Here is a 27,854-nt window from a genome sequence, read left to right as displayed (position 1 = left end):
ACCGGCCTGTCGCTACTCCAAAACAACAACAACAACAACAACACAACCCAAAAGAACAGAGGAGACCCTGCCGTCATCACACGGTTGTATACATTGTTTTAATGCCACCCCAAGTCACTTCAAACCACTCTCTGCTTTTTAATCTGGCAGGTTGGTGGCTGCCGATTCCAATCCTTGGCAGCCTGAGTTCTGCTGATATTTGCGCTGTAATCCTAAGGCTCTGGTTACTAGTCGTCTGGCAACTGCTGTATCTGTCTGGGGTCTTTCTTTAGCCAACTGAAGGAGCTCTGAGGAAGGAAAAAGAGAGAGAGAGTTGGCAGAGAAGGAATAGAAGAATTGGGAAAGAATTGGAGAAGGAGCCTTATGAAGCCTGGCCCAATGGGCTCGAAGCTACAAATCATTTGATTTCATCAAGTAAATCAGATCTAATCTAAATGTACAGAAGATTTTGATGTTAGAATTTCTATCTATCTATCTATCTATCTATCTATCTATCTATCTATCTATCTATCTATCTATCATTCTAAAAAAGTTAAAATACAAAATTCCAAAAAAGGGGTTTATTTACCAAAATAAACAAAGAAAACAAACACATTAAAAATGTGCTTTAACACACACACACACACACACACACACACGTACGTTTAAAAAGATGTTGGATAACCATTTGTCTGAAGTGGTGTAGAGTTTCCTGCCTAAGCAGGGGGTTGGACTAGAAGACCCCCGAGGTCCCTTCCAACTCTTCTACTCTTACTCTTACTCTTACTCTTACTCTAATTCTATTCTATTCCTATTCCTTTCTCTTCTCTTCTAGTTTTGTTCTATTCCTATTCCATCTCTTCTCTTCTCTTATCTTCCTATTCCTATTCCTTTCTCTTCTAATTTTGTTCTCTTCTCTTCTAATTTTGTTCTCTTCCTATTCCTATTCCTATTCTGTCTCTTCCCTTCCCTTCCCTATTCTATTCCCTATTCTATTCCATATTCTATTCTAGTCACATACTGGGAGTCCTCGACTTGGAACAGTTCATTTAATAACTGTTCAAACTTACAGACAAACAGCACTGAAAAAAAGGATCGTTTTTCACACTTAACATCCGATGCAGCTTCCCCGTGGTCACATGACCAAGATCCAGACTCTTGGCTACAGGCATGCAGTTATGACCGTTGCCGCTTCCTGAGGTCACATGATCCCCTTTTGCGACCGCCAGACAAGCCAAGTCGACGGGAAAGTCAGAGTCTCTTAACAGCCATGTTACCAACTTAGCAATTGCTGCAAATTCACTTAATGAGCGTGCCAAGGAAGGTCGTAAAACGGGGCAAAACTCACTTAATGAATGTCTCACTTAGCAACAAGAATTTTGGGCTTGATTGTGGTTGTAAGTTGAGGACTACCTGTACTAGCCTCTCTAGTTCAATATTAATAAATATACTGCCACAGGGTCCATTTCCCACCACTTGCCAAACAGGCCCGAAATTTTTGAACTTCTGACTCTGTTTGCAAATTATGAACCTGTCATCAATCTACTATATTAATAACAGGAAAAGTGCATAGGTAGCACAGCAACAACAACAAATGACAAGATTTAAAATTTCAAGACCCTCTGTTAACAATCTACTATTGTATTCAACTCAGAGAAACCTCACCACGGCGTCTTACCTATCTCAAATCATCCCAACAGTTAACAGACGTTAGAATTTCTGCCCCACTAAAGGTGGGGACAGTTTTAATACTTTCTCCTGTAGTAGAAAGTTTTAGTACTTTCTCCTGTAATAGGCTAAGTCCAGTGAGAAGCAACTAGCCTGGGTGTAGCCAACTCTGAGACACAAAGGGCCCAGCAGAGATTATACTACTTGAGACTTCTCAGGAAACAAACTGAGTGAAAAACTGCCAAGGGTGACAATGAATTGTGTGTCTCAGAGTCGGCTACACCTAAGCAATTCCCAATAAATCCTTTCTGAGTTTTGGAAGTTTGGCTCGAGACTCACGATTTAAATGGGGGTAACTGCTGGAATCCTGACAGCTAACCGAATCTGAGACACATTGCATTCTGGATGCTGGCACACGAGTGCATGTGCGCTAACACGCGAGCAATTTTTGGCACAGTAGCCCAAAAAGGTTAACCACCACTGGTGTAGGGTCTCCTGCTTGGACTAGATGACCTACAAGGTTCCTTCCAACTCTGTTATATCTATTTTATTACAATATCTTCCAATATCTTATCAATAAATATATATACCAAAAAAGCAAGACACAGTTCTTCAAGCCTTGATAGTAAGCTGCAGTCCTTCTTCCAGATGCTACTTTCAAAAGGAAAGGCCAGGAATCCAAAAACTTTAGCACTGTCCATTTATGCAGCAGTAAAGGCTGTTTCCCAGGATGCTAAAGGTCAGTAGCTTTTGTGAAGCAGCTTTACCCTATTATGATCATCGATCATCATCATAATCCCTTGCGGGGTGGAGTCTGGGCAACTGAATGGAGCTGAGTGTTTACTGGCCGGATGCCCTTCTTGTCACCAATGCGGAGTTTTGCTCAGCAGATAAATTCTCGGTGTGCCCAGAGAAAGAAATATCTTCCTCTACCTGGGATTGAACTCACAGCCTCCTGATTGTGAGGCGAGAGCGCCACCTCCAGGCCATCGCACCACTCATTATTATGATCATCGATACTCTCAACCAATCCCAACTTAGCTGTTTTTCTAAACTAAACTAGACCTAGCTACTTTCTAAATATTCTAGATGCGAGACGACCAGAAAAACTGTTAGCCTGTTCAGAAGCTTATTAGCCATCTATGTTTCTGGGCCACCTGTGAAGTGTCAGTGAGGCCAGCATCTCAAATGCAGGAGCACGAATTTATTAGCAAAACAATTTTTAAATCATCACCTTCTAGAAATGACAAGAGATGGAAAATGTGCTTTCCTTCTTTGAACAGCAGCACAGAAGCCAAACAAAGGAAGAAGAAAAAGACTGGTCCTTCCTTTGGCCCACCCACCTATTTGCCCCCAAGGATTTCCCTGGCACTCGCAAGTCATTGCAAGACTAGGCTAGAATTTAGAAGTCAAGTGACATAAATCCACCTCCATTTTGCATAGAAGTCGTCTTCCACAGCTTTTAGGAGGAGGCGTGCCAAATTGGCTTCATATCTTACTTGGACGCTGAAGTGCCTTGATTTTTGACTGTCTCGTTCCATGGATCAGAGGCCGGATTTTGACGGAGGTATAGTTCTGTTCCAGGGCTTGAGATGCTAAAAAATGAGAGAGAATCCTTTGAGACACCGATTCACAGCAGATACTTGTGTCTCAGATTTGGCTAGCTGTCAGGATTCCAGCAGTTACCCCCATTTAAATCGTGAGTCTCGAGCCAAACTTCCAAAACTCAGAAAGGATTTATTGGGAATTAAACTGTCTGGCATTGCCTGGGTGTAGCCGACTCTGAGGCACACAATTCATTGTCACCCTTGGCCTTCCCTCCACCCCCTGGGTATATGGTAATTCATATTCTCCACTGGGACACATCCATAGCCAAGAGTCATCAATCATGTTCTCCAGTTAGAATTTTTCGGTCACCTATTTACTATCTTTGAAAACATTTATGGAATGCACTTTCAGTTTGAAAGCTGCTGCACTGCTCCCCCCTACCTTTCTGTTGGCAACTCTAAAAAGACCATAGAAATATTTTATAAGTTGACACTTTTGAGCTCAATGCTCCATGAGTTGGTCTCATGAGAGTTCTTTATGAGAGGTTGTCTTAGGGTGGGGGGTGATAAAATTGTGTGGCCTTTTCCTGTCCCAGGGACCTGAAGACGTGGTCCATGCATTCATCTACAGTAGCCCAAGGATGCCCAGGATCTGGCCCATGGGCCTTGTGTTTGACAAAGTCTGTTCTAGAGCAGAGGTGTCAAACTCAATTTCATTGAAGGCCGCATCAGGGTTGTATTTGACCTTTGGGGGGGCGTGGCCAGGTGGGCGTGGCCCACTCCATGTCACTCATGTCAGGGGCACCTGTGGGCTGAGGAGATCCACTTTTGCTAGGACTTTGTTTTGCGAGCACCTTGCCAGTGAAAATGGAGTTCAGTGGGGTGCATGCGGCCCTCTGTTTTGACCCAAGCCTTGTTCAAATAAAATAAACACATATATAAAAGCAAACCTTTTTAATGTGTCTCTGTGAATTCTGTTCATTCACAGCAAAGTCATTAAAACTAATTGTCCCAGATAAGAGCAAGACATTTCAAAGTTACGAAAGGCTGGCAAGAATACAAGATTAACCGCAGAGAAATATTCCAAAAACCAAAAATCTCCAAACAGACAGGACTTCCACAAGAACTTGGAGTTGCTTCCTGCAAAGAAGCCAACCCCGAAGGCTGGCTTTTATCTCTTATGGGAGGAGCCATCAACTTACTCCCAAGTCACGTTTGCTGCTTCAGCTACTCTTTCCTTCAAGCAGCCCTGCGCACACGCACACTGAGCACAGGCACCCCAGGTCCTCTTCGTCACTGGTGCCAGACTCTACAAGCTCTGAAGGCAGCACCCCATTCTCCGATAGTCCTGGCCCCATACCTGCGTAACATGCAGGCCCCTCATCCAAGTCCTCATTCTCAGAGACCTCAGCCGTCCGCACCCGCTGCCGGCGAACCACAACACCCTCCCTGGCTCCATTTTCAGCTGTGACAGCCTCCTGCAGCCCTCTGCCAGCGAAAACAGAGTTCGCAGCCTGTGGTCAGAGGCACCACGGGCCAGTCCTTCGCTGTTTCTAGGGTGGCCCCACGGGCCAGACCTAGGCACCCTGCGGGCCGGACCTGGACTGCGGGCTTTGAGTTTGACACCCCTGTTTTAGAGTATCGACATCTTTTTTTATTTCATGGTGACCAGAACGGGGCATAGTATTCCAAATGTGGCCTTACCAATGCAGTGTGATGTGTGTGATGATGGCTTATGAAGTTCTTCCAACCCAATTTGCAGAGGGAGAGGAGAGGATAAGGCATCAACACCAGTGGGTGTGATTCAAGTGATGCAAGAACTAGCTGGGTGATCGGGGACTTCGCGCGGTCCATGCGCGTGCTCCGCGTTTAAAAAAAAGCCCATTTTCAGCTCTAATATTTACCTTCTGCCCCAGTCCCTGTGAATAAAACAGCTGAGGCACAGCGAACCGCTCTGCCCTGCGAATCAGCTGTGCTCTAAACAAAAGGAAATAAAGCACAGGAAAGAGCAGGGGTGGGTGGGCTCACATGCTCGTCCGAGTGAACCGGTTCGGAGCCAGCTGATCATTGGAACAAGGGGTTCACCCAAACCAGTCCAAACTGGGAGAACTTGTACTGGGGAATATGGGAGAGGGCGTCAGCCAGAAAGTTCCTTCCCCCTGGGATGTGCTTTAGCACGAAGATTGAATCGGTTGAAATACTGAGCCCAGCGGCCTTGTTTGGGTGATGGTTTTCACGGGGTCCGAAGGGCCTCCAGATTTTTATGGTCGGTCCAGACTTCGAATGACCTCTGTCCCCGTTCTAGCAAGTGGCACCAGGTTAGGAGTGCCCATCTCACTGTGAAAGCTTCTTTTTTCCCAGGCAGCCCATCGCCTCTCTGTGTCCATGAGCTTTCGGATAACTGCCGGAATCCTGACACCCACCCCTAACCAACACCCATTAAAGAGGAAGCAACAGCAGACTTTATTTTACGCATGAAAAGCAAGACTTGTGCACGCGCGCCCGCACACATACACACACACACACACACACACACACACAGAGAGAGACAAAAATTACCTGCTGCCAAACTGGAAAAGATCCCAAGGGCATGAGTGTCATCAACCCACTGCAACTTAAATCCACCCTCTCTGAAAGAGATAGATCAGAGTTGCAATGCTTTAAATGTCATAGTTTCACCGGAGTAAGTTTTCATGCAAATTCAGATCTCACGCTTTCATCTCCCTCCAAGAGTTTTCTGCATTCCTGCCCAGTAAGCAGAATAGAAGGCCCCCTCCCTGGGTTGGTTGTACGCAGAGAGTAGCACCGAACTCAGGGATATGGGGATTTCAAAATGGGGTGGCATGGGACCAATTTGCAAAGCCGTCGTTGTACAATTTCAGCAGACATGACGCACCTAATGGTGCGGTTAGACTGATATTTCCAGCCTTGTCCACTTCCTGGCCTGTGGACTTCAAATCCCAGAATTCCACAGCCAGTTTGGCCACTGCTGAGAATTTGGGGAGTGGGATGTCCACACACCTCAAAGTTGCCAAGGTTGGAAAACACATGGCTAGGTTATTCTTTATTCGGTCATAGGAACACATGAGAATGCAGAAATCACAGTTAATTTTTAAAAAAAAAGTACAAAAGGAGGGAAACGAATATATATAAATATTCCAGAATATCTAAAATATCTGGAGGGCCCGGTTAGAAGCCAAGCTCTAGACCAGGGGTGTCAAAACTGGATTCCTTCAAGGGCCGGATCAGTATTGTAGTTCTCCTCTGCTGACCGGCCAGAGAAGGCGTGAGGAGAGAGACGGGGCAGATGCCTCCTGCAGCACCCAAAATGGGGCGTAGGAGGGCACGTGCAGCTCCCCCATGCCATCTTTTTGGCCTGGATGGCCCAAAATTTTGGTACTTTGCCAGCCAAAACGAGGCATGGGAGACCGCATGCAGCCACCCCCAGTGCCCCATTTTGGCTGGCAGGATGCTACAGGAGGCTGTCCAGGCCGAAAATGGGGCACGGGGGCTGCACGCAGACACCCCCCCCATTCCCATTTTCACTAGCAGAGGCACCGCAGGCCGATCCTTTGCTAGTTCCAGGCCACTCCCGCAAGCCAGATTTAAGCGCCCTGCGGGTTGGATCTGGCCCATGGGCCTTGAGTTTGACACCCCTGCTCTAGACTGCAGGAGACTGCTGGGCAATACTTGACTGTAGACAGAGATATGGAGTCAGATTGAGACAATAATAGCATTTTAAGAGAAAACAAATCAGAATGACCAAGGTATTCATGAAATAGTGGAAACAATAACATCTGGCTTGCATAACATGGAGCCTCGGTGGCACAGTGCTTAGAGTGCAGAACTGCAAGCTTCTCCTACTTCGATTTGACAGATCAAATCCCACCAGGCTCAAGACTGACTCAGCCTTCCATCCTTCCCAGGTGGGTAAAATGAGGAACCAGATTATTGGGGGCAAGAGGCTGACTCTGTAAACTGTTTCAGGGGGCCGTAAAGCACTATAACACGTCTAAGTGCTATAACAAGTTCCAACAATTCCGTCCATCCACACCACATGGGCAGTCTCTGTTTGAGACGTCTCTGTATCTTCCCTCACTGATTGGTGGTGGAAGGGCACTGAAAAAGGCCCTTCCAAGTCTTGGATGGTAAGATTAGAGCCACGGTGGTGCAATAGTTAGAATGCGGTATTGCAGGCTAACTCTGCCCACTGCCAGCAATTCGATCCTGACCGGCTCCAGGTTGACTCAGCCTTCCATCCTTTCGAGGTTGGTAAAATGAGGAGCCAGATTGTTGGGGGCCAATAGGCTGACTCTTTAAACTGCTTAGTATGGAGCTGTAAAGCACTGTGAAGCGGCATATAAGTCTAAGTGCTGTTGCTATTATTGGACTGGGGGAGAATCAGATTCAAGTCATCATTGGACCATGGAACTCCTTTGCTGACTTTGGACCAAGTCAATCTTTCTTGGACAATCTATCCTACAATGTTTTAGGGAGTAAGACCTCTACAGAAAGTGCCTTCAGCTCTCAGGAAAAAAATGTCTGGAGTGAAATGTATGCATTTATTAATTTTGTGAAACCAATCACCAACAAATTATCTTTCCTAAGGATTAAGTGAAACCAATCACATAATAAATTATCTTTCCTAAGGATCCCAGCAAGGCATGGATGAATGGCCAGGTCACCCTTGTTCAGAGAAAGCTGGGGAAAAATAAAGCTTATTACTTTTCTTTTCTCTGTGCTGCATTTCCCAACAAGATCTCGCCAGCCTCCCTTCATGTGTATTCATTAGGGGAAAATATTATGCCTGCAACATACTCAACTCTTTGATTTGGCCTCCAATTATCTGTCAGCTGAGAGAGGCATTGCTCTAATCAAGGGATGAACAGTAGGTGTCCTGAAGAATGTGTATTCTACTTAATCTCCATTTTTCCGCCAATCGCCATCAAAGAAAAGACTGCATAAGCTGCATAATTAGCTTGGTGAATCCGTCATTGCATAATGCGGTAAGGCCTATTCAAGGGAGGCTGTATGACTGCAACTTTGTCGCTTGTATCCTTACGATTTATATGGACTGTTTCCTAGTATGATTCGATTGCTTATTGTACCCTATGACTATTATTAAGTATTGTACCTGAAGATTTTTGACTCTTGATGAATGTATCTTTTCTTTTATGTACATTGGGAGCATTTGCACCAAGACAAATTCCTTGTGTGTCCAATCACACTTGGCCAATAAAGAATTACATTCTATTTAAATGCTTAGATCCCATTCAGACAGGACTGTTAGGAATGATTGGAAACAAGAACGTCCAACCTTATTAAAAATGGGGTTTTAGTTCTAGCTACAGGAAGCAAATTCAGCTTAGCCGTTATTTTTGTAATTTTCTTCCTAACCTGCTTGGGAAACGTTGGTCAGACTTCCATGCTAATTCAAGAAAGGCAATTGGTGCGCTCTTAAAACACTTAAGGGGTTGAAATGGAAATCCCTGGTTGTGATTTGCAGCTGATTCAGTTGTCCCTTCTGCCATTCAGAGAATTGTAAACCACGTCTCTGAATTACAGAGATCAAGAGGATTTATAGGGTTTCTTGCTTGAGCAGGGAGTTGGACTAAATGACCTCCAATGTCCCTTCTAACTCTGTTATTATTCCGAGATGACTGGATCAGGTATGTACCCATCATCTTTTCAATCTTTCCATCGATCTCCAAGAAAGCTAGCATTTTTTTCTTTCTTTAATGCAAAGGAAAAAGGTAAACAAAAGCTTGTAACATGCCTAATGTTGCGACATTAATGTTCATGTTGCAAAGCTATATAAATTTGTTCCATAAATATTAAACATACCATGCAGCCCTTATTTACTATTAAAATGATACAGTACACTTTTTCCTTTGCTGTTTATTTTCTTTTAAAGCACTGCCTATGTGTGTGTTTTTCTTTGACAATGTCCTTATTTGCACTTTTTTTTTCCATTTCTTTTTTGTCACTATTTTAAAAGCAATGGAAAAATAAATTAAAAATCTTATTTTAAAAAAATTCAAAAAGGGGATGAAGCAAAAAAAAAGGGGACAAAGACGTGCTAGAGAATTCTTATGGGGCTTGTCTAGAATTTCATCTCTATCTTAGAATTCAGAAGAGAGCAGTTTGACTCCCAGGTAAGTTGTTCATCATACAACATACTTGCTCCAAACAGTCCTGGGCTGTTTTAAGGTAAAGCTAACCACTTTAGGGTCAGCAATGGAGATCAATCAACTATATTTAGCTGCACACATGGCTGTGCCTAGCATAGATTTAGCAGTTTTATACATTTAGTATGAAATACTTCTTATGGTTTTCTTAAATTAGGGACCAGTCTTCTAGTTGTATTCTCGTTCTTTGATATAATTGCTTCTTTTTCATACTCCTCTTATTATAAATTGTCCCCAGTTGGGCAGCCTCGAAATTGAAAAAAATAATATTTTTTTTAATTAGCAATAGCACTTGGACTTCACGGTGCTTCACAGCCCTCTCTAAGTGGTTTACAGAATCAGCATAATTGCCCCCAACAATCTGGTCCCTCATTCCGTCGACCTCGGAAGGATGGAAAGCTGAGTCAACCTTGAACTGGTCAGGACTGAACTGCTGGCTGTGGGCAGAGTTTGCCTGCAATACTGCATTCTAATCACTGTGCCATTACGGCTCCTTGTAGTGCCCTTTTCCCCCAGCTGGTAAAGCACATCATGCAAATTGGGCCACCAAATTTTAATAGGTTATAAGAAGTAGAAACATAAAAAGTCATCCTATTAGTTTAATTTAGTTTAGCTTAGTTTATTGTCATTGCAACTCATACAACGAAATCAAACACCATCTTCAGTGCACATCATGACTATGAAAATAGACACAAACGCACATCCTTCACCCTCCACACATTGAATATTAATGAGTTACATAAAGATTGTGCGTACTTTGAAAATGATTCAGAAGGGCTTGGGATCTCATGCAGGTTTAGCTTCCGTGAAACCGACTATTTAAAGTCACTCGGAATCAATCTACAGACAGGATCTCTTCCAAATCAAGTTCAAAACTGCACAGTTCTGCCCCATGTACTGATCAGTGGTCAGGGCTAATATTTAGATTTGTGAAACTAAGAGCTGTCTTAGAATTATACAAATGGGCTGAGGGTTCTCTCCCCACAATAGATGCTTAGAATAAAAGAGTTGGAAGGGACCTTGGAGGTCTTCTAGTCCAGCCCCCTGCCTAGGCAGGAAACTCTACACCACTTCAGACAAATGGTTATCCAACATCTTTTTAAAAACTTCCAGTGTTGGAGAGGCAAGTTGTTCCACTGATTAATTGTTCCCACTGTCAGGAAATTTCTCCTTCGTTCTAAATTGCTCCTCTAGATTGATTAGTTTCCACCCATGGCTTCAGGTGCTTTGGAGGACAGCTTGACTCCCTCTTCTTTGTGGCAGCCCCTCAGATACTGGAATGCTGTTATCATGTCTCCCCTAGTCCTTCTTTTCATTAAACTAGACATACCCAGTTCCGGTAACCGTTCATCATATGTTTTAGCCTCCAATCCCCTAATCCTCTTTGTTGCTCTTCTCTGCACACTTTCGAGAGCCTCAACATCTTTTTTACATCGTGGCAAGCAAAACTTATAGCCTCCAATATTAAAATTAGGCGAGTCAATCAGTGATCAATCTGCACAATCCCAGCTACACTGTACACCATAACATCAGCCTCCCATCCTTCCGAGGTGGGTAAAATGAGGACCCAAATTGTTGGGGGCAATATGCTGACTCTGTAAACCGCTTAGAGAGGACAGGGAAGCCCTATAAAGTGGTATGTAAGTCTAAGTGCTATTGCTATAAGAGGGTCTTGAAGCAGCTACATGAGCCGTGGTGGCACAGTGGCTAGAATGCAGTATTGCAGACTCATTCTGCCGACTGCCAGCGGTTCGATCCTGATTGGCTCGAGGTTGACTCAGCCTTCCATCCTTCTGAGGTCAGTAAAATGAAGATCCAAATTGTCGTGGGCAAGAGGCTGGCTCTGTAACCGCTTTAGAGAGGGCTGTGAAGTATACAAATCTAAGTGCTACTGCTACATCAGCAATTCTGCTATCGGCAATGCCCAGTGTTGCATGTTTTTTACGTCTCTGTAAAGTTATTGCAAAGGTGCTTTTTGAAAAGGCAACTGGACTTTTGTTTTTTCCTTGAAAAACATTTCGCTTCTCATCTAAGAAGCTTCTTCAGTCCTGGCAGAATGGTGAAGGATGGACTTTTCGAACAAGAGGGGTCAAAGAGGCCATCTACATTAAGACTGAACAGCTGTCTCAACAGCCCTCTCCTGCTTACAACATAGTCCCTTTCAGCAGCTCCAAGAAGGCTCCATACCCATTTGCACTATTCAGGTGACCTGAGGGCACAGGTAAGCCTCCAAGCAGTCTCAACAACTCTCAGAAGGAATGCTGATGACCAGATGACTGCAAGGAATATACAGTAAATCCCTCCATCCTCCACCATTGCGTCAGAATTGGATGAGAAGCAAAATGTCTTTGGGCAGTGTTGACTCAATGGCCTTGAGACAGATGAGCATTGCCTCCAACCATTAGCGGAGTAAAATGTGCATGGACTTCTTTACCTTTCTTTTTAACCAATTTGAACATATCATTCCATATAATAATGCACATTAGCAATGAAAATTTAGTCTAGTTGCAATAGGAGTGCTACATATCCTTTACTACGTAGAGGGCAGCTTTCATAAGAATTGGAATAAGGGGCATAGAGAAGAAAATTTAAAAAACCAGAAAATCCAAGTTGCCTTCTGAAAAAGCACCTTTGGGACAACCATGACCTGGATGACAGAGAATCTCCACAGACTCTGTAAAGTTACAGTGCATTTCCCCTCCAGATAAGGCTGTTCTGCTTTGGTCCTAAGTTTTGGGACGCAGTGGCTCAATGGTTAAGACACTGAGCTTGTCGATCAGAAAGGTCGGCAGTTCAGTGGTTCGAATCCCTAGCACTGCGTAATGGAGTGAGCTCCCGTTACTTGTCCCAGCTTCTGTCAACCTAGCAGTTCGAAAACATGTAAAAAAATGAAAGTAGAAAAATAGGGACCCCTTTGGTGGGAAGGTCACAGCATTCCGTGCGCCTTCGGTATTTAGTCCTGCCGGCCACATGACCACGGAGACGTCTTCAGACAGCGCTGGCTCTTCAGCTTTGCAACGGAGATGAGCACCGCCCCCTAGAGCCGGAAACGACTAGCACGTATGTGCGAGGGGAATCTTTATCTTTACTTATTGGGACGACCCAGAACAAGTAACATCACCACTTACTGGAAATCTGCAAAGGTCTCCATAAGATGTTCTGTTTTTAGCAACGGGGAAAAATCATAGATCTCTAGCACATGGCCAAAATCTCCTTCGTTGATCTGTGCCTCCCCATAACTGGAGTAATCAAACTGAATCTTCTCAATGCTTATGTCTTTTATGGTCAAATAATTTGTGATCTGAAAAAAGAGCAAAAGAAATGAAAGCAAACCGCCTTTTTACATCTTCACTTCTCTACAGGAAGGATCAACACAAACCACAATCAGCAAAACTAGGCAACGGTCATTCTGGATGTGCTTTTTAACATTTTAAGCAACAGCTGAAGTGCCCTGTTGGAATTCAATGTCTATAATTGTAATTCACATGGCCATCTACTAAATAATAAATTCCTGCTAATTAACGTTCACGGAGCAATTCTTTGATCCCACAAAAAGGGTAAAAGCCCAGAAATAGCTTTGCAGGCATACAATTCTACTGATGAGGTTGACTGGCAATTTCCATAAAACCTCTATAACATAGCTGAAAATATAAAAACTATATAACAATCAAATACATAGAATGTATAACTTTGTTGTTTGTATCTCATGATTTATATGATTGCTTTTATTTAGTACTGTATCCTATTATGATTTATCTTGACTGCTTATTTAGTATCCTATGACTATCACTGTCTTATTTAGTATCCTTTGACTATCATTTTATGTTTTATGATGATTGTATTTAAATGATTATGATCATGATTTATCACTTTCTTCTTTGTATGTACAACTGAGAGCTTATGCACCAGAAACAGATTCCTTATGTGTCCAATCACACTTGGCCAATAAAGAATTCTATTCTATTTAAAATATTTAAAAGAGCAACAATGCTCCTTAAGATAGTTCTGCTTTCCCTGTCCTTAAAGACTTTAAATATCTGATTTTTTTTGTTGTTGTTACATTGCCTTGAACCTCTTAAGATTCATTATTCATTAACAATCAAAAGCTGTTCAACTGCAGTGGATTAAAAAAAAACCTGGATCTTTTGAATCAAGAAAGACAGAATCATGTTTGCGTATTAAGTATTTTTGCGTTACTTTTCACTTCCCAAAGAAAGGATCAGAGTGGGGAAAATCTCTGCCAAGTGTCGGACAGCACAGTGAGAAACAGCAAGTTGGCTGCTCAAGCTAAGCCAAAACCTGATATATAATTTTTTTTCACCAGGAAATAACATAGCTGCAAACGATGCTTATTGTGGAACAAAACTCCCATTGAAGAAGGACAGAAAATAACAAGTGTGCTAAACCTCAAACACTTTAACCTCAGACTGTCTACTGTTGACCTCACCCCATTCCTAAGAGGTTTGTAAGGGGCATGCATAAGTGCACCAATGTATCTACTGTCCCTGTCCTAATGTTCCTTTTTATTCATATCCATTTCATGTATTAATAACCATGTTTACACTTATATTTGTTATCTAATACATGCTCGACAAACAAATAAAATAATAAAATAAAATAAAATAAAATAAAAAAATCAGAAAGGTACTTTACAAATTACCATGGATTTCACTTCCCGTGTGTGAAACCAAGCTGGTGTGTTCAATGGACCAGGGGTATCAGACTTGATTTCTTCAAGGGAGGGATCAGCATTGTAGTTCTCAGGGGCGAGAAAAAAGGGAGACGAGACAGACACCTCCTGCAGCACCCTGCTGGTCGAAAAGGAGCCACACGGGGGGCCTTGCGCCCACCTCCCCACGGCCCGTTTTTGGCCTCCACGGTCTCCTGCACCACTCTGCCGGCTGCCGGCTGAAAATGGGCCAAGGGAGACCTCGCAGGATTCCCCCCATGGCCCGTTTTGGCCAACAGAGGCACTGCGGGCTGGTCCTTTGATAATTCTAGGTTGGCCGCGAGGGACAGATCTAAGCGCCCTGCAGGCCGGATTGAGCCTGCGGGCCTTGAGTTTGACACCCCTGCAATAGATGATGGTTTACTGGTTTACTGCCGTGTGTCAAGTCAGTCAGTAAATAGTTGACACGTACACAAAAAAAAAAATGCAAAAAAACCAAAAACAAAGCACAGGTAGTCTTACGACTTACGACCATCGTGAAGCCCAAAATTTCTGTTGCTAAGTGAGACATTTGTTAAGTGAATTTTGCCCTATTTTACAGCCTTTCCTGCCACAGTTGTTAAGTGAATCTGTCATGCCCTCTCTCCATTGGAGTCTGAATCCGAGGAGGAAGATGAACAGCTGGACAGGGAGCGGGAGTGTGACTCCCTTGGCTGTGGAGGAAACTGGGGAAGGGCAAAGTCCAGCTAGGCAGAGCAGGGGAGAGGTAGAACAAGGGAGAGGGAGTTCAGAGGAAGACCCAGGCCCACCCCTTCTTCACCCTAGGGCATGCAGGAATGGAGAAGGGAACAACGTGGCTTGGGTGGCTTACGGGAGAGGAAAGGGCCCCTATTCCCTTCACAAGGCACACCTGGGGATGGAGTTCAAAGGAGAGCCAGTTGGGAGGGGCATGTGTCGGGAACAAACGCTGAATTCATCGAGTGTTGTGAGTGTTAGCCTGCATTCCTGACATTCCTTCTGCTTCTGTGAATTATTGCCGTGCTTCTGTGTGATTAACTGCCTTGCTGGAATTTTTGGACTCGTTATCTTGCCCTGCTGGCGTGATTGATTGCAGTCATTCTGCTTACATTCTGCTTGGACTGGAGTATCTGCAGCCAGAGGCTGTTGTAGGTTCATGGGAGAGTTTTACTCTAGGCCAGAGAGTAACCGGGACGTTGGGGGGCAAATAAAGGGAATCCTACTGATTATCTGGGTGTGTTGCCTTCGTGCCACGCCCCGGGTCATCACAGAATCGTTGCAGTTGTTAAGTTAGTAATAGGGGTTGTAAAATGAATCTGGCTTCCCCATTGACTTGGCTTGCCTGAAGGTCGCCAAAGGTGATTGAGTTACTAACTTAACCAACGCAACGATTCCCTTAACAGCTAAGGCGAGAAAAGCCGTAATATGGGGCCAAGCTCAAAATGTTTCACTTAGCAGCATGAACTTGGGTCTCAATTGTGGCCATAACTCGAGGCCTCCCTCTAAACGAAATAAAGTCATTACATGAAATGAAGCCGGCCTCGCGGAAACAAGTAATGGCACCGTGCACTTACTTCCTGCAAGAGTTCCGTCCCGCAATCATCCTCGAATACGCTACTCTTCCCTTCCGCTGAAGAAACTCCCATGCTCCTATCCCCAGCAGACAGCTCGACCCCCGGCCACTGATGCCCCTCCAGGCTTACGGACTCCTCCTTCTGGCTTTCGAATGATAGCTTGGCTTTGTTGGCGTTGGGGGTGGAGGTGTGCAAGTAGGGTACAGCTTGAGGATTTAGCCGAGATGGGGTTTTGCAACCGTCCCACCTCAATAGGTCCTCCTTCACGAGTCCAGATGGCTGGGTTTGGCCACACTCCAGCGGAAGTGCAACCGTGCAATCTTGAGGTTGGGTTTCCGCCGGCAGCTCCAGTGAGTCCTTGGAGGACTCGACAGTTCTCGTTCCCAGTCCTGGGAGAAGCTTGCACTCCTCTCCTCCATCGGCACATGGACATGTCCGGTGGTCATTTTCCAAGAGGGGTGAGTCCTGACTAGATTCCAACAGAAGATCATCGGAAGCATCTGTCCCACTGTTCCCAGGAAGCGACAAGAATGTATCGCTTTCTAACCCAATGGAATCCTGGCCGCTTTTATCCGAACCTTCTAGGAACAGCGGCATTGTGCTCAATGTTTGGACATCTAGAGCTTCGATTTTCTGGCCCTCAGGCGAAGTTGAATGTCCACTCACTTTTGAAAGAGCGTCAACAAAAGTCTCCATCAGTTCTTCTGGAAAACCTGAGTTTCCACAGCTTTGTGGGACAAAAACGTTCCTGCCATCTTTGTGTTGGGGACCTATTTCAGATAGGTTTGGACTACTTTTGGATACCGATGTGGCCACCGTCACATTCTCCTGCTTTTCCAGGTAAGATACCCTTGGTGCCTCCTTCCAAAGAGAGACATCTGGGCAGCCCAGAACACCTCGGTCACTTTGATTAGTAGCAGACTCCATATCTGCATGTCTTTGCTTGGGTGGGGGTTGAGACTTGGTGTTTTCATATTCCGTCTTGCTGGACAATCTGTGTCCATCTGGAATCCGTTCACTGCCACAAACGGTCCTGGATGTGTGACATCCCTCCTTGTTGCTGCTCATACCATGCGATCCACTCTCAAAGGCTTCCGTGGAGCTACCTTGTCCCGTGTCCTCCAGCTTCTTCCGCATCGCCCTGGGCACGTAGAGAGCTCTGTCTGGCTTCTTGGGCGGCTGCCTTCTAGCCCGGCCATTCCCTCTTCGGGCTTGGGGGCCGTTGGCCAAGGCTTCCGTCTGCCGTGGGCCTCCTCTGGATCGGCTCCCTCTGCTTCTGGCATGGGGAGGGTGGTTGAAGTGAGAAGCTTCAACAGCACCATTGGGGCAATCCGCCTCATCCGGCAACCTACATCCAAGAGAAGAATCCGAAACGCCAAGAAATGAGGCAAGTCCAGGTTTAGAACTCCGAGGCCAAATGCATCCGATTTTGACACCCCATGCAAAGGCGAAATCCAGAGTCTATCTTTATTAAAGAACCCAGTGGTATCTGCTAGCTGTATAGTGGCGACGTGAGTCACAACCCAGGGTGGTCTGTTGGAGCACCGCAGGGGTTCAGGAGTGCCCCTAGATCAGGGGTGGGCAAACTTTTTGGCTCGGGTGCCTCGTTGACTTTTAAAATTTGACAGACGGGCCGCCACCTGGTGTCGAAATGCCTGTCATTACAAGTCAAAATCAAATGAATGCAATCATTCAATCGTTCACATCAAACCTTAATTCTGTACCAATCTTCGGCGGGCCGGATTAAAAAGACCAACGGGCCGGATGTGGCCCGCGGGCCGTAGTTTGCCCACCCCTGCCCTAGATAAAGAATCTGTGCAGTTCAGAGAACACCAGAATCCCACTCCCGGCTGGCCCTGCCCACCCCACCCTGCTCTCCCAGGAGTCCCCCCCAGGAGACCTGTTTTAGATGCAGGCAAATGCAGGGTGTGCGTGGAGGCTCGGGAAGGGCCCAAAATGGGCCTCCCGGAAGTTCGAGAAGGCCGGAAACAACCCTCTTTCCAGCTTCCAGAGAGCCTCCGGAGCCCAGGGAGCAGTTGTGGGATTCAAAAAATTTTTACTACCGGTTCTGTGGGCATAACTTGGTGGGCGTGTCTTTGTGGTCATGGCAGGGGAAGGATACTGTAAAATCCCCATTCCCTCCCTGCCCCACTAGCCTGCTTTCCAGCTCCGTTCTCCTGTGCAGGGCAACCAAAGAAGACCCAGCCAATCAGCTGGGACTTGGGAGGTGGAGAATAGATGGGGTTGGCGGGGCCAGTTAGAGGTGGGATTTGCCGGTTCTCTGAACTACTCAAAATTTCCGCTACCGGTTCTCCAGAACTGGTCAGAATACCTGCTGAATACCCACCTCTGCCAGGGAGGGTTGTTTTTGCCCTCCTGGAGGCTCGAGGAAAGCCGCTGGAGGCCGGGGAGGGCAAAAACGCCCCTTCCCTGCCATGGGCCACGCCCACCATGGCCACGCCCACCCAGCAACCGGTCAGAGAACCCTTTGCTAAAATTTTTAAGCTCACCCCTGGTCACCATCTTTCCAGAGTCTCATAGAAAAATGGACATTCAGTTACTGCAGATTACTGCTTTTTTTCTCAATATAATATATATACTGGGTATGTGAAAGCAGAACAGATCATGCTCGTCCCTATTCTTCAGCAAGTGGAAGGGAAAAAAGAGTGATCTGTTATGAAATGAACCCAGGTCTCCTCCCTTGGGCAGGGGGTTGGGTGAGAAGACCTCCGAGGTCCCTTCTAGCCCTATCAATTCTATGATTCTACACGTCTACAAGTCTAACCCAAAATGGCTTCTGTGCTGCCTCATTTTGGGGAAATTTAAGAATCCCTCACTTGCCAAAAATCTGAGACGCCTTTTAACATTTGGAGGGCAGGTTGCTTTGGAACATTAAAGCTCAGGGGAATAAAATGTTTCAGGTCCTCTTCTTGAAATAAAGCTCATGCTGCAGGTTATCGGCTCTTGAGCAAAATCTTAAATCTCTTATTCGTTTAGTCTAATACACTTCATTTATTTTCATTTGCTTTTAAAATTAAATCTTAACCTCCTGTTCATTTAATTTAATATTTATTTTAATTTAATTTTAAAAAACAGTAAGTTAAATTTTACTTCTTTAACATAAACCTCTTATTCAGTCCCGAGCACCGAAAGTCAACCATTATTATACTAACTGAGACTTCTCAGGAAACAAACAACTGAATGAAAAACTGCTGGTGACCTTCTACCGCTGCACCATAGAGAGAATATTAACTTACTGCACCTGTGTGTGGTTTGCCAATTGCACAGTGCCAGATAGGAAAGCACTCCAGAGGGTTAGCGTCATTGCCCAGAAGATCATTGGTTGCCCTCTCTCCTCTTTGGAAGAGCTTTATAGCTCCTACTGCCTTAAGAAAGTTCAAAACATTCTCAAAGATCCATCTCATCCTGGGAACCGCCCTATTTTTGAACGATTACCATCTGGCAGAAGGTACAAGATAATAAAAACAAGGACAAAAAGGCTGAAAAACAGCTTTTATCCCAGGGCAGTATCTCTTTTGAATTCTGCTGTGTAATGCAGTGTTGGGTGTGGTGTCGGGGGTTTCCGGTTCAATGTGTGGAGGGTGAAGGATGGGTGTTTGTGTTTATTTTCATGGTCATGATGTATACTGAAGATGGTGTTTGATTTCATTGTACGAGGTGCAATGACAATATAGTAAACTAAGAACTAAATAACCAGCACAAAATAATTCATTGGAGTCCTTCGATATAGAATTATTATTTTTGTCTGAATCAGCAAATTCCATGACTTTCCCTGACATGTTGTTTCTCTCTCTGCGAAGGATGTGTGTTTGTGTTTATTTTCATGGTCATGATGCACACTGAAGATGGTATTTAATTTCATTGTACAATGTGCAATGACAATAAAGTAAACTACGCTAAATTAAAACACGGGAGCCTCCCACCTGACTGCCGCATGACAGACCACCGTCCTCCTCCTCCATCCTTCTCCGACAGAAAAACTGCTCAGGAGCTCAACGTCGTCAACGGTTCGGTGGATCAAGTATCTCAGGCGACTAGACAGAGGAGGAAACAAGAGGACTCTGCAAGGAAGGAAGACACAGAATAAAATCAGCTGCCCTCAAGAAAACGCAGCGCGGTGGCTCAGCGGTTTAGACGCTGGGCTTGTCAGCTAGAAAGCCAGCAGCCCGTGTTCGAGACCCCGAACGACACAAGACAAGGTGGTTCCTGTCCTCGCTCCAGCTCCTGCCAACCTAGCAGTTCGAAAAGCATGCAAATCATCATTTTTTTTTTCTTTTAACGACCCCCTAATCCCTTGCGGGGTGGAGTCATGACAACTGGATGGAGCTGAGTGTTTACTGGCCGGATGCCTTTCCTGTCACCAATGCGGAGTTATATTCATTCTCATCGTGCCCAGAGAAATATCTGCCTCTATCTAGGAACCAGTTCACAGCCTTCTGATTGTGAGGCGAGAGCGCCACCTCTAGGCCACCGCACCACTTTCAAAAAGTATGCAAATGCGAGTAGATAAATAGGTACCACTTTGGGTAGGAAGCTAACAGAGGGTCACTTGGACGCAGAAATGTCTTCAGACAACTCAATGGCCTTGAAACAGACATGAGCACCACGTCCCTCCCCCCCTACAGTTGGCAACAATTAGCAAAGTAAAATCCGCAAGAACTCCTTTATTTTTTATTTAAGAAAGGGACAATTTAGCAGCCACAAGAAGAGAGAAAGAAACCCAGTTTGGTCTAGTGGTTAATGCACCAGGCTAGAAAGCAGGAGATCACGAGTTCAAGTCCCGCCTTCACTGTGAAAGCCAGCTGGGTGACTTTGGGCCAGTCACTCACTCTCTCAGCCCAACCCACCTCACAGGGTTGTTGTTGTTGTGTGGAACAGACGAGAAAGATGAGTTGGGTATGTCTGCTGCCTTGTGTAAAAACAATAAAGGTGGGATACAAATAAATAAAAATAAGATTTTTTAAAAAAGTATACAAGCCATGCAAATCATAAGCAAAACCCAAGTTTGGTAGGAGAAGAACATTTCATGCATAGCCTCACTTTAAAAAAAAATCTCTTAAGGAAAAGCAGAGCTAAATTTCATGAATCTTACAATTTAATCCCTTTTAAAATGAACTCATGGCTTTTCTACCAGAAGAGGCTCTGCAGCCAGACAGGCAGACCGACCAAGACTCCCATTGGGTTGGGGCAACGAGAGAGAAGCGTCTTACTTTTCCAGCTGGTTCTGTATCAGGAAGTGGTCCAGTTCCTCCAGGATTTTGTCGACGAAGTCATTCTCCATAGGAGAAAGGAACACGCCGTCCAAACAACGCAGCGCCAGGGTGACAGTGGGGTGGTAGCCTGTTAAGAGGGCAACAAAATGGGGCAGATAATTAGACCAGGCCAAAAAGGTCTGCTCCACTCATCAAGAATAATCTTATGCTACTGCTTATCGTTTTTAACATGCCTATAAAACAGGGTCTCCCATCTTGGCAACTTTAAGACTGGAATTAAAGTCCTCCAGTCTTAAAGTTGCCAAGGGGGAGACCCTTGTTCTATAGGCATATATATATAAAAAAAAAAAAAAAGCTTTGCTGTCTGGGGAATTCTGGTAGTTGAAGTCCTCCAGGCTTAAAGTTGCCAAGGTGGGAGACCCCTGCTATAGAACAGGGGTCACCAACCTTTTGGACCTCGGGGACCACCAAACTCATAATTTTAAATCCCGCGGACTACTAATGTGAATTTTGACAGACCGTGGCTTGCTGATGTTTTCCCAGTGTCTCTGCAGAAAGCACAAACTCATAATTTTAAATCCCGCGGACCAGAGACCCTGGGAAAATCCCCCAAAAAGTCTGCAGGAAAATTCCCCACCTCATTTCCTCCCGATTGATCATTCTTTATTTGGGATCGCAGGATACTGTCTCCAGCTCCGTTCTCAGGGGGAGAGAGAGAGAGAGAGAGAGAAAGAGAGAGAGAGAGACTTTTGGCTTCATGCAAGGAAAGCAGCAGAAGCAGCAGATGTCTTCTTTCTCTCCCCCAAATGAGTCTTTGTGAGACTTGTTGCGCTGGTGCAGCCTCTTGGTGCAGGAGGCCTTGCAGGGTTCCAAAGACTCATTTCTGGCGGAGTTTGGGGGAGAGAAAGAAAGACACCCTTTCCCCCCTCCCCTCACTACCTCATGTTGTTCACAATGCAAGCGACACAAGCCTTGTGTTCCCACGGGCCATGTGGGCGGCGCAGCCTTGTGTTCCCGCGCAGCCTGGATTAATTGCTTTGGGAGTGACATTTCTCTGCGGACCACCAAAATTTTCTCACGGACCACCAGTGGTCCCCGGCTCACTGGTTGGCGACCACTGCTATAGAATACATAAGTCTTTGACTTATGGCCGCAATTGGGACAAGAATTTTCACTGCTAAGCAAGGCAATCGTTATGTGAGTCCTGCCTCATTTTGCAACGTTTTTTTGACATGGATGTTCAGCAAACCATTGCAGTTATTAAGTGAGTCACATGTTCTTTCAGCGACTTGTTTTTCCGCCCAATCGACTTTGCTGGTTAGAAGCCAGCTGGGAAGGTGGCAATGTGATTCCGGGACATTGCAATCATTTAAATTCGTGATGGTTGCCAACCACATGGATTTAGAATAGAAGAATAGAATATAACTGTATTACTGTCTTAGACTAGCAACAGACATCACTATTTACAATATATAAAAAAAATAGTACTGACACATTATAGTACATTAATAGTGGATAATAACATCCCTGTTAAGAAAATAGCTGTTCTCAAACAGTTAGGGTCACTCCCTGGTTTATATGAGTGGAAGGCCAATAAGTATGCATGTAAATATCATTTTCCAGAGATTGTTCTATCTCCAGAAATTGTCACAAATTGACAGCCATAATTCTGTAACCAGTTTTTTTCTTGTAGACATTGCAGCAAGACCGACCACATGGATTTGGATCCTGTGATCCTGGGGATATTGCAACAGTTATAAGTACAAGGACTGGTTGTAAGTGCAAGGACCAGGCGTTAAGTCACTTTCTGCAGTGCCGTTGTAACTTCGAACGGTTGCCATTTGAAGGGTGGCGGATTGGGGAGTACCTATATAGAGGCATATACAGAGAGGGACTGCTTCATGCATTCTAAAGGTTGGCATAGCTAAGAAAATGAACGCACAGGTGACACACGCTATCTGCTGAACAGAAATGCCAAATATTGCAAATTGTCAAGGGGAAGTTTCGGGAAAGGTTTCTATATATCTCCCAGTATTTGTTTGTTTGTTTATTTATTTATTTATGAGAATTTAAAGGTTTCTATGTATTTATGTATTTATTTAATTTATGAGAATTTAAAGGTTTCTATATATCTCCCAATATTTATTTATTTGAATTCATATGGCCGCCCACTCACTCTCAGTGATTCTGGGCAGTTTCAACCACAACACACACACACACACAATTACAAATTAAGGGGCTTACATAAGCGCACAATCGTGCCTACGGTCCCTGTCCTATTGTCCCCAATTATTAATTCCTATTTCTTCTATTTAAACTTATGTTTATTCTTATTTCTATTGTATTGTAAGCTTTTAACAAAATAAATAAATAAATACATTTTCTTTGCCCTTGTTTCTTTTTTCTTGTTCTTTTTTTTTAAAAACCGGCAGGATATAAACAGGGTGGGGGGGGGTTATGGAGGTTGTTTTAAAGGCAGTTAGGTGGGATGGATGGATTTATTTGTTTGTTTGTTTGTCCAAATGGACCCTTGGCTACCCTTCAGCCAATACTCTCCTGACCCCAATGATTTTATGGCCTTTGGTGCCAACCTAAGACAAAGAGGCAGCTTTGGGGGTGCGTGTGGGGTGGGGGGAGAGAGAGAGAGAGGCGGGGTGGGGAAACACACACACACACACACACACAAAGCCACCGCGCATCTGGATCCAGCTTGTACCACTTCTCTCCAGAAGACCGCGAGAGGTTCCCATAAGGCGAACCAGCCTCTAAGGTGCCAGTTGAGCAATACCCTTGTCACAAAGCAGAACGGGCACTGGGGTGGGTGGGTGGGGGTGGCTTGAATCTCCCCCCCCCCAATTCCCGCCACAGGGTGGCCTCGCTGGAGACGCCCCCTCCCCACCTACCTGCCGGCCTCTCCTGCCCACCGGCGCTCCCCCCGCGCCCCGCGCGCAGCGTCTCCAAAGCCCGTGCGCTCTCCGCGGGGAGCGCACCGTTGGGAGCGCGCAAGCCAAGGGCGGCCCCGCGCGAAGCAACGGGGCCCCGAAGCCACTGCGGGGCTGCTTCTGCTTCTTCTTGTCCGCCCGTCCGTCCCCCGCCCTGCCAAGCCAAGCCAAGCCAAGCCAGGCCGCCGGGGGCTTGGAGAAGCGATCCGGGACCCCGTCCCCCTTCCACCCCCAGTCCACCCGGAGGGGACCCTCCCTGCACGTACCGCCAAGCCCGGCTAGAGAGTCCGTCCTCTTTCCCGGCAAGCCGATGGCCTTGGCCGAGCTCGGGCTCGGCTCCTCCCCGCCTCCCCCGCGCGTATCCGGGGTCCACGTGAGCGCCGGCGGCTCGGATTGGGCGGTGCGCCGGGTGACAGCCGCGCCTTCGCTCCGGTTTAGAAGGCGGGGTGTGTGTGTGTGTGTGTGTGAGAGAGAGAGAGAGAGAGAGAGAAATGCCACTTTTCCCTCCGGTGCTGGGGATAGAACAGCATGGCACGGCAATCCAGGGCTGGAAGGCACCTCAGAGGTCATCTAGCCCAACCCCCTGCCTCCAGCAGGAGACCTTATGTCATCTGGGTTATACTGGTACCTCCAACAGAGAGGAACGTTCCCAGAAAACACACCCAGATACGGCGAGTCCTCGGCATAACGGGTGCAACGGAGCCCCCAGATTTCAGTTCTTAAGCAAGGCAGCGGGGATTTTTTTGGCCTTGACCTCATTCTATAATCTTTTGGCCGCGGTGGTTTAATTGAATCCCTGCCGTTGTTAAGTGAACCCTGCAGTCCTTAAGCGGATCCAGCTTCCCCTACTGACTTTGGTTTGAGAAGGTTACAAAGAGCAATAGCACTTAAGACTTATATATTGTATAAGTCTTCTTAAGTGCTATTGTAAGTCATATGGCCCCCAACAATCTGGGTCCCCATTTTACCCACCTTGGAATGAGGATGGAAGGCTGAGTCAATTTCAATAGCACTTAAGACTTATATTATCATTATTATTATTATTTGAATTTATATATTGCTTAATAATGCTTTACAGCCCTCTCTAAGCGGTTTACAAGGTCAGCCTATTGCCCCCAACAATCTGGGTCTTGTTTTACCAACCTCGGAAGGATGGAAGGCTTCCGGTCGGAATCGAACTTCTGGCAGTGAGCTGAATTAGCCTACAATACTGAATTCTAATAGATAGATTTAAATAGAATTAAGATAGGTGATATGGATGGATGGATGGATGGATGGATGGATGGATGGATGGATGGATAGATAGATAGATAGATAGATAGATAGATAGATAGATAGATAGATAGATAGATAGATAGATAGATAGATAGATAGATAGATAGATAGATAGATAGATAGATAGATGATAAACAGACAGAAAGAGATAACAGATGATAGATAGAGGTAGGTAGGTAGATAGATAGATAGAGATGTTAATAGATGATAAGACAGAGAGACAAATAGTGAGAGACAGAGAGATAGAATAGAATAGAATACTTTTATTGGCCAAGTGTGATTGGACACACAAGGAATTTGTCTTGGTGTAAATACTCTCCGTATACATAAAAGAAAAGATACATTCATCAGGAGTCGAGAATCATCAGGTACGACACTTAATGATAGTCATAGGGTACAATAAGCAATCAATCATACTAGGAAACAGTCAATATAAATTGTAAGTATACAAGATAAGATATTGATAGCACTAGCACAGACTTATATACCGCTTCACAGTGCTTTCCAGCCCTCTTTAAGCAGTTTACAGAGTCAGCATATTCCCCCAATAATCTGGGTCCTCATTTTACCCAACTTGGAAGGACGGAAGGCTGAGTCAACCTTGAGCCTGGTGAGATTCGAACTGCCAAATTGCAGTCAGCCGGCAGTCAGCAGAAGGAGCCTGTAGTACTGCACTCTCACCACTGCACCAGCATCTCACCATTGCAAAGCCGAGCATCTCTACAAACGGGGATGACACGACTGGCATAAATAGCTGCCGGTTGCCAAAGTGTCCAAATTTTGATCACGTGACCTTGGGGGTGCTGCCCCCGGCCATAGGTGTAATAAATTGGTCATCGGTTACTTTTTTTCAGGGTTCCTGTCGCTTTGAACGGTCACTAAACGAATGGTTTGTAAGTCAAGAACTGTCTGTAGAAGAATAGATCTATTTCTCCTATCTTCCATACGTTGGGGTTGAGAAGCTGTTTGGGGACTTGTTTTAAGGCAGAGGTGGGGCACTATTCCTGGGAATTGGTGATCAACATCGAGTTTTAGCATGCCGAGCTAGCAGTACAGGTAGTCCTCGACTTACAACAGTTCATTTAGTGACCGTTCAAAGTCACAACAGTCCTGAAAAGTGTGGCTTACGACTGTTTTTCATGGTTACGACCAGGGGTGGGATGCTACCGGTTATGCCCGGTTCTATAGAACTGCTAGCTCTGAAGAGCAGCAGACACCAAAACGGTTCTGTGCTTGCTGCGGTTTCGCTGACCTGCCCGCCCGGGCTCTTACCTGTCCTTTATTTCCTGCTTTTTCAACCCCAGCTGCTTTGCGCGACACAGCTGAGGTTGAAAAAGCAGGGGAAAAAAGTGGCTTTTCAAATGCTGTGCACCTGTGCGCTGCGCTTTTCAGCTGTCCCAGTGGCTCAGCTAACGGTGTAGTAGATGCGCGTACCTCAAAACGCAAATACAGAACCGGTAGTAATGCCAGTTGAATCCCACCCCTGGTTACGACCTTGGCAACACTCCCATGTTCCCATGATCAAAATTCAGACGCTTGGCCACTGGTTCATATTTATGACTTGCTGTATCCCAAGATCACATGATCATCTTTTGCGACCTTCTTACGGGCAAAGTCAACAAGGAAGCCAGAGTCGCTTAGCAACCGGATCACTAACTGATCACCTACAGGGATTCACTTAACAACCGTGGCAAAAAAAAAAAAAGCTCATAAAATGGGGCAAAACTCCCTTTTGCAAACGTCTCACTTTAACAACAGGCATTTTGGGCTCAGTGGTGGTCAGGGGTGGGGATTCAGGGGTGGGATTCAAACCGTTTTCCCAGCGGTTTGGTGGGCATGGCTTGGTGGGCGCGCGGAGGCGTTCCAACTCACCTCCTGCAAGCCTGCACTCTCCCAGTCGCTCCAGCTGCTGCTGCGCAGCACTCTGCGGTGCTGTGCAAAGCAGCTGCGCGTCAAGAGCAGAGGATAAAGGTGAGTCTGGGAGCCCAAGCGGGCAGGTAGGCCCAACAGCAGAGCAGCGGAGAGAGCCGGTTGGGCCTCCGCCACTCGTCACCGCTACCGGCTTGGCAGAACCGGGACGAACCGGTAGAATACCACCACTGGTGGGATTCTATCGGTTCGGGCGAACCCCGAGCTCTGAAGATCAGCTGGTGATCATGTCTGCTTGCTGCTCGCCCACCCTTATGCTGCACTGAGCTTTACCGCCCCAGCTCATAAGCGTGGAAGAGTGGATTGCCGCTCCTCAGCTGTGTAACCCCGAAGTAACATAGCAGGGAAGGGTTTTTGCATTGCTGTTCGTGTGTGCAAACATGCAAAGCGCATGCGCGCGAAAAGCACACGATTACCAAACCTGTTGTTATACTGGCAGCATCCCACCCCTGGTTATAAATCAAGGACTGCCTACCGTCCCTGTCCTATTGTTTCTCTTATTCTTCTTTTATTTTTCTTATATGTACCCATTTCATGTATTCACAACTATGTATAACACTTATACTTGTTATCTTGTAAACAATTGGCAAATCAAATAAATAAATAAATAAATAAATAAATAAATTATTTCTTTGTCTGCGGGCGCACAGGCACATAGGAAGGCCCCTTCTCTCTTGAGTGTTTGATTTCCCAAGAAAAGGAAGGCGTGTTGTAGGAGGAAGTGGAAATTTGCAAGAAGAATAAAAACTGTATCCCTAGATCTCATACGGGGCAGGGATCCAAAGGGATCACCCCTACTAGCTCTTACAACTGAATAAACCGTAGTTCGTT

At 45.6% G+C, this 27,854-nt stretch overlaps 1 protein-coding gene across 2 annotated transcripts; it reads right to left on the bottom strand.

The window, feature by feature from the left end:
* Window positions 1–79: 79 nt before the first annotated feature.
* R3HCC1 (R3H domain and coiled-coil containing 1) lies at window positions 80–24,212 on the bottom strand. Of its 2 annotated transcripts, XM_026681155.2 has the most exons (8): window positions 24,086–24,212; window positions 20,875–21,004; window positions 19,588–19,725; window positions 15,644–16,991; window positions 12,511–12,683; window positions 5,754–5,824; window positions 3,147–3,242; window positions 80–287 (listed from the first exon to the last, which is right to left on the bottom strand). In XM_026681155.2, exons 2-8 carry the CDS (start codon window positions 20,943–20,945, stop codon window positions 139–141), a joined length of 2,046 nt encoding a protein of 681 aa, XP_026536940.2. In that variant the 5' UTR covers window positions 20,946–21,004; window positions 24,086–24,212; the 3' UTR covers window positions 80–138. The 2 variants fall into 2 exon arrangements, with proteins under 2 accessions (XP_026536940.2, XP_087826054.1); XM_087969928.1 differs by lacking the exon at window positions 3,147–3,242.
* Window positions 24,213–27,854: the final 3,642 nt, after the last annotated feature.

Source organism: Notechis scutatus, chromosome 7 (assembly GCF_049901735.1).
Source record: "Notechis scutatus isolate UNSWTSFEM ecotype Mainland chromosome 7, rNotScu1.2, whole genome shotgun sequence".
NCBI lineage: Eukaryota > Metazoa > Chordata > Lepidosauria > Squamata > Elapidae > Notechis > Notechis scutatus.
The sequence above is the reverse complement of the archived record's forward strand: the minus strand, read 5'-3'. Positions and strand labels throughout refer to the sequence as shown.

What these genes read in the sequence shown, in the direction of transcription:
- R3HCC1 (XM_026681155.2), bottom strand. Translation starts at nt 20,945, where the DNA reads ATGGAGAATGACTTCGTCGACAAAATCCTGGAGGAACTGGACCACTTC. An exon ending in ATACAGAACCAGCTGGAAAA is followed by an intron (nt 19,726 to 20,874) that starts GTAAGACGCTTC and finishes CCTTCCTTGCAG; the next exon opens with AGTCCTCTTGTTTCCTCCTC. An exon ending in CTTTTCCAGTTTGGCAGCAG is followed by an intron (nt 3,243 to 5,753) that starts GTAATTTTTGTC and finishes CTCATTTTTTAG; the next exon opens with CATCTCAAGCCCTGGAACAG.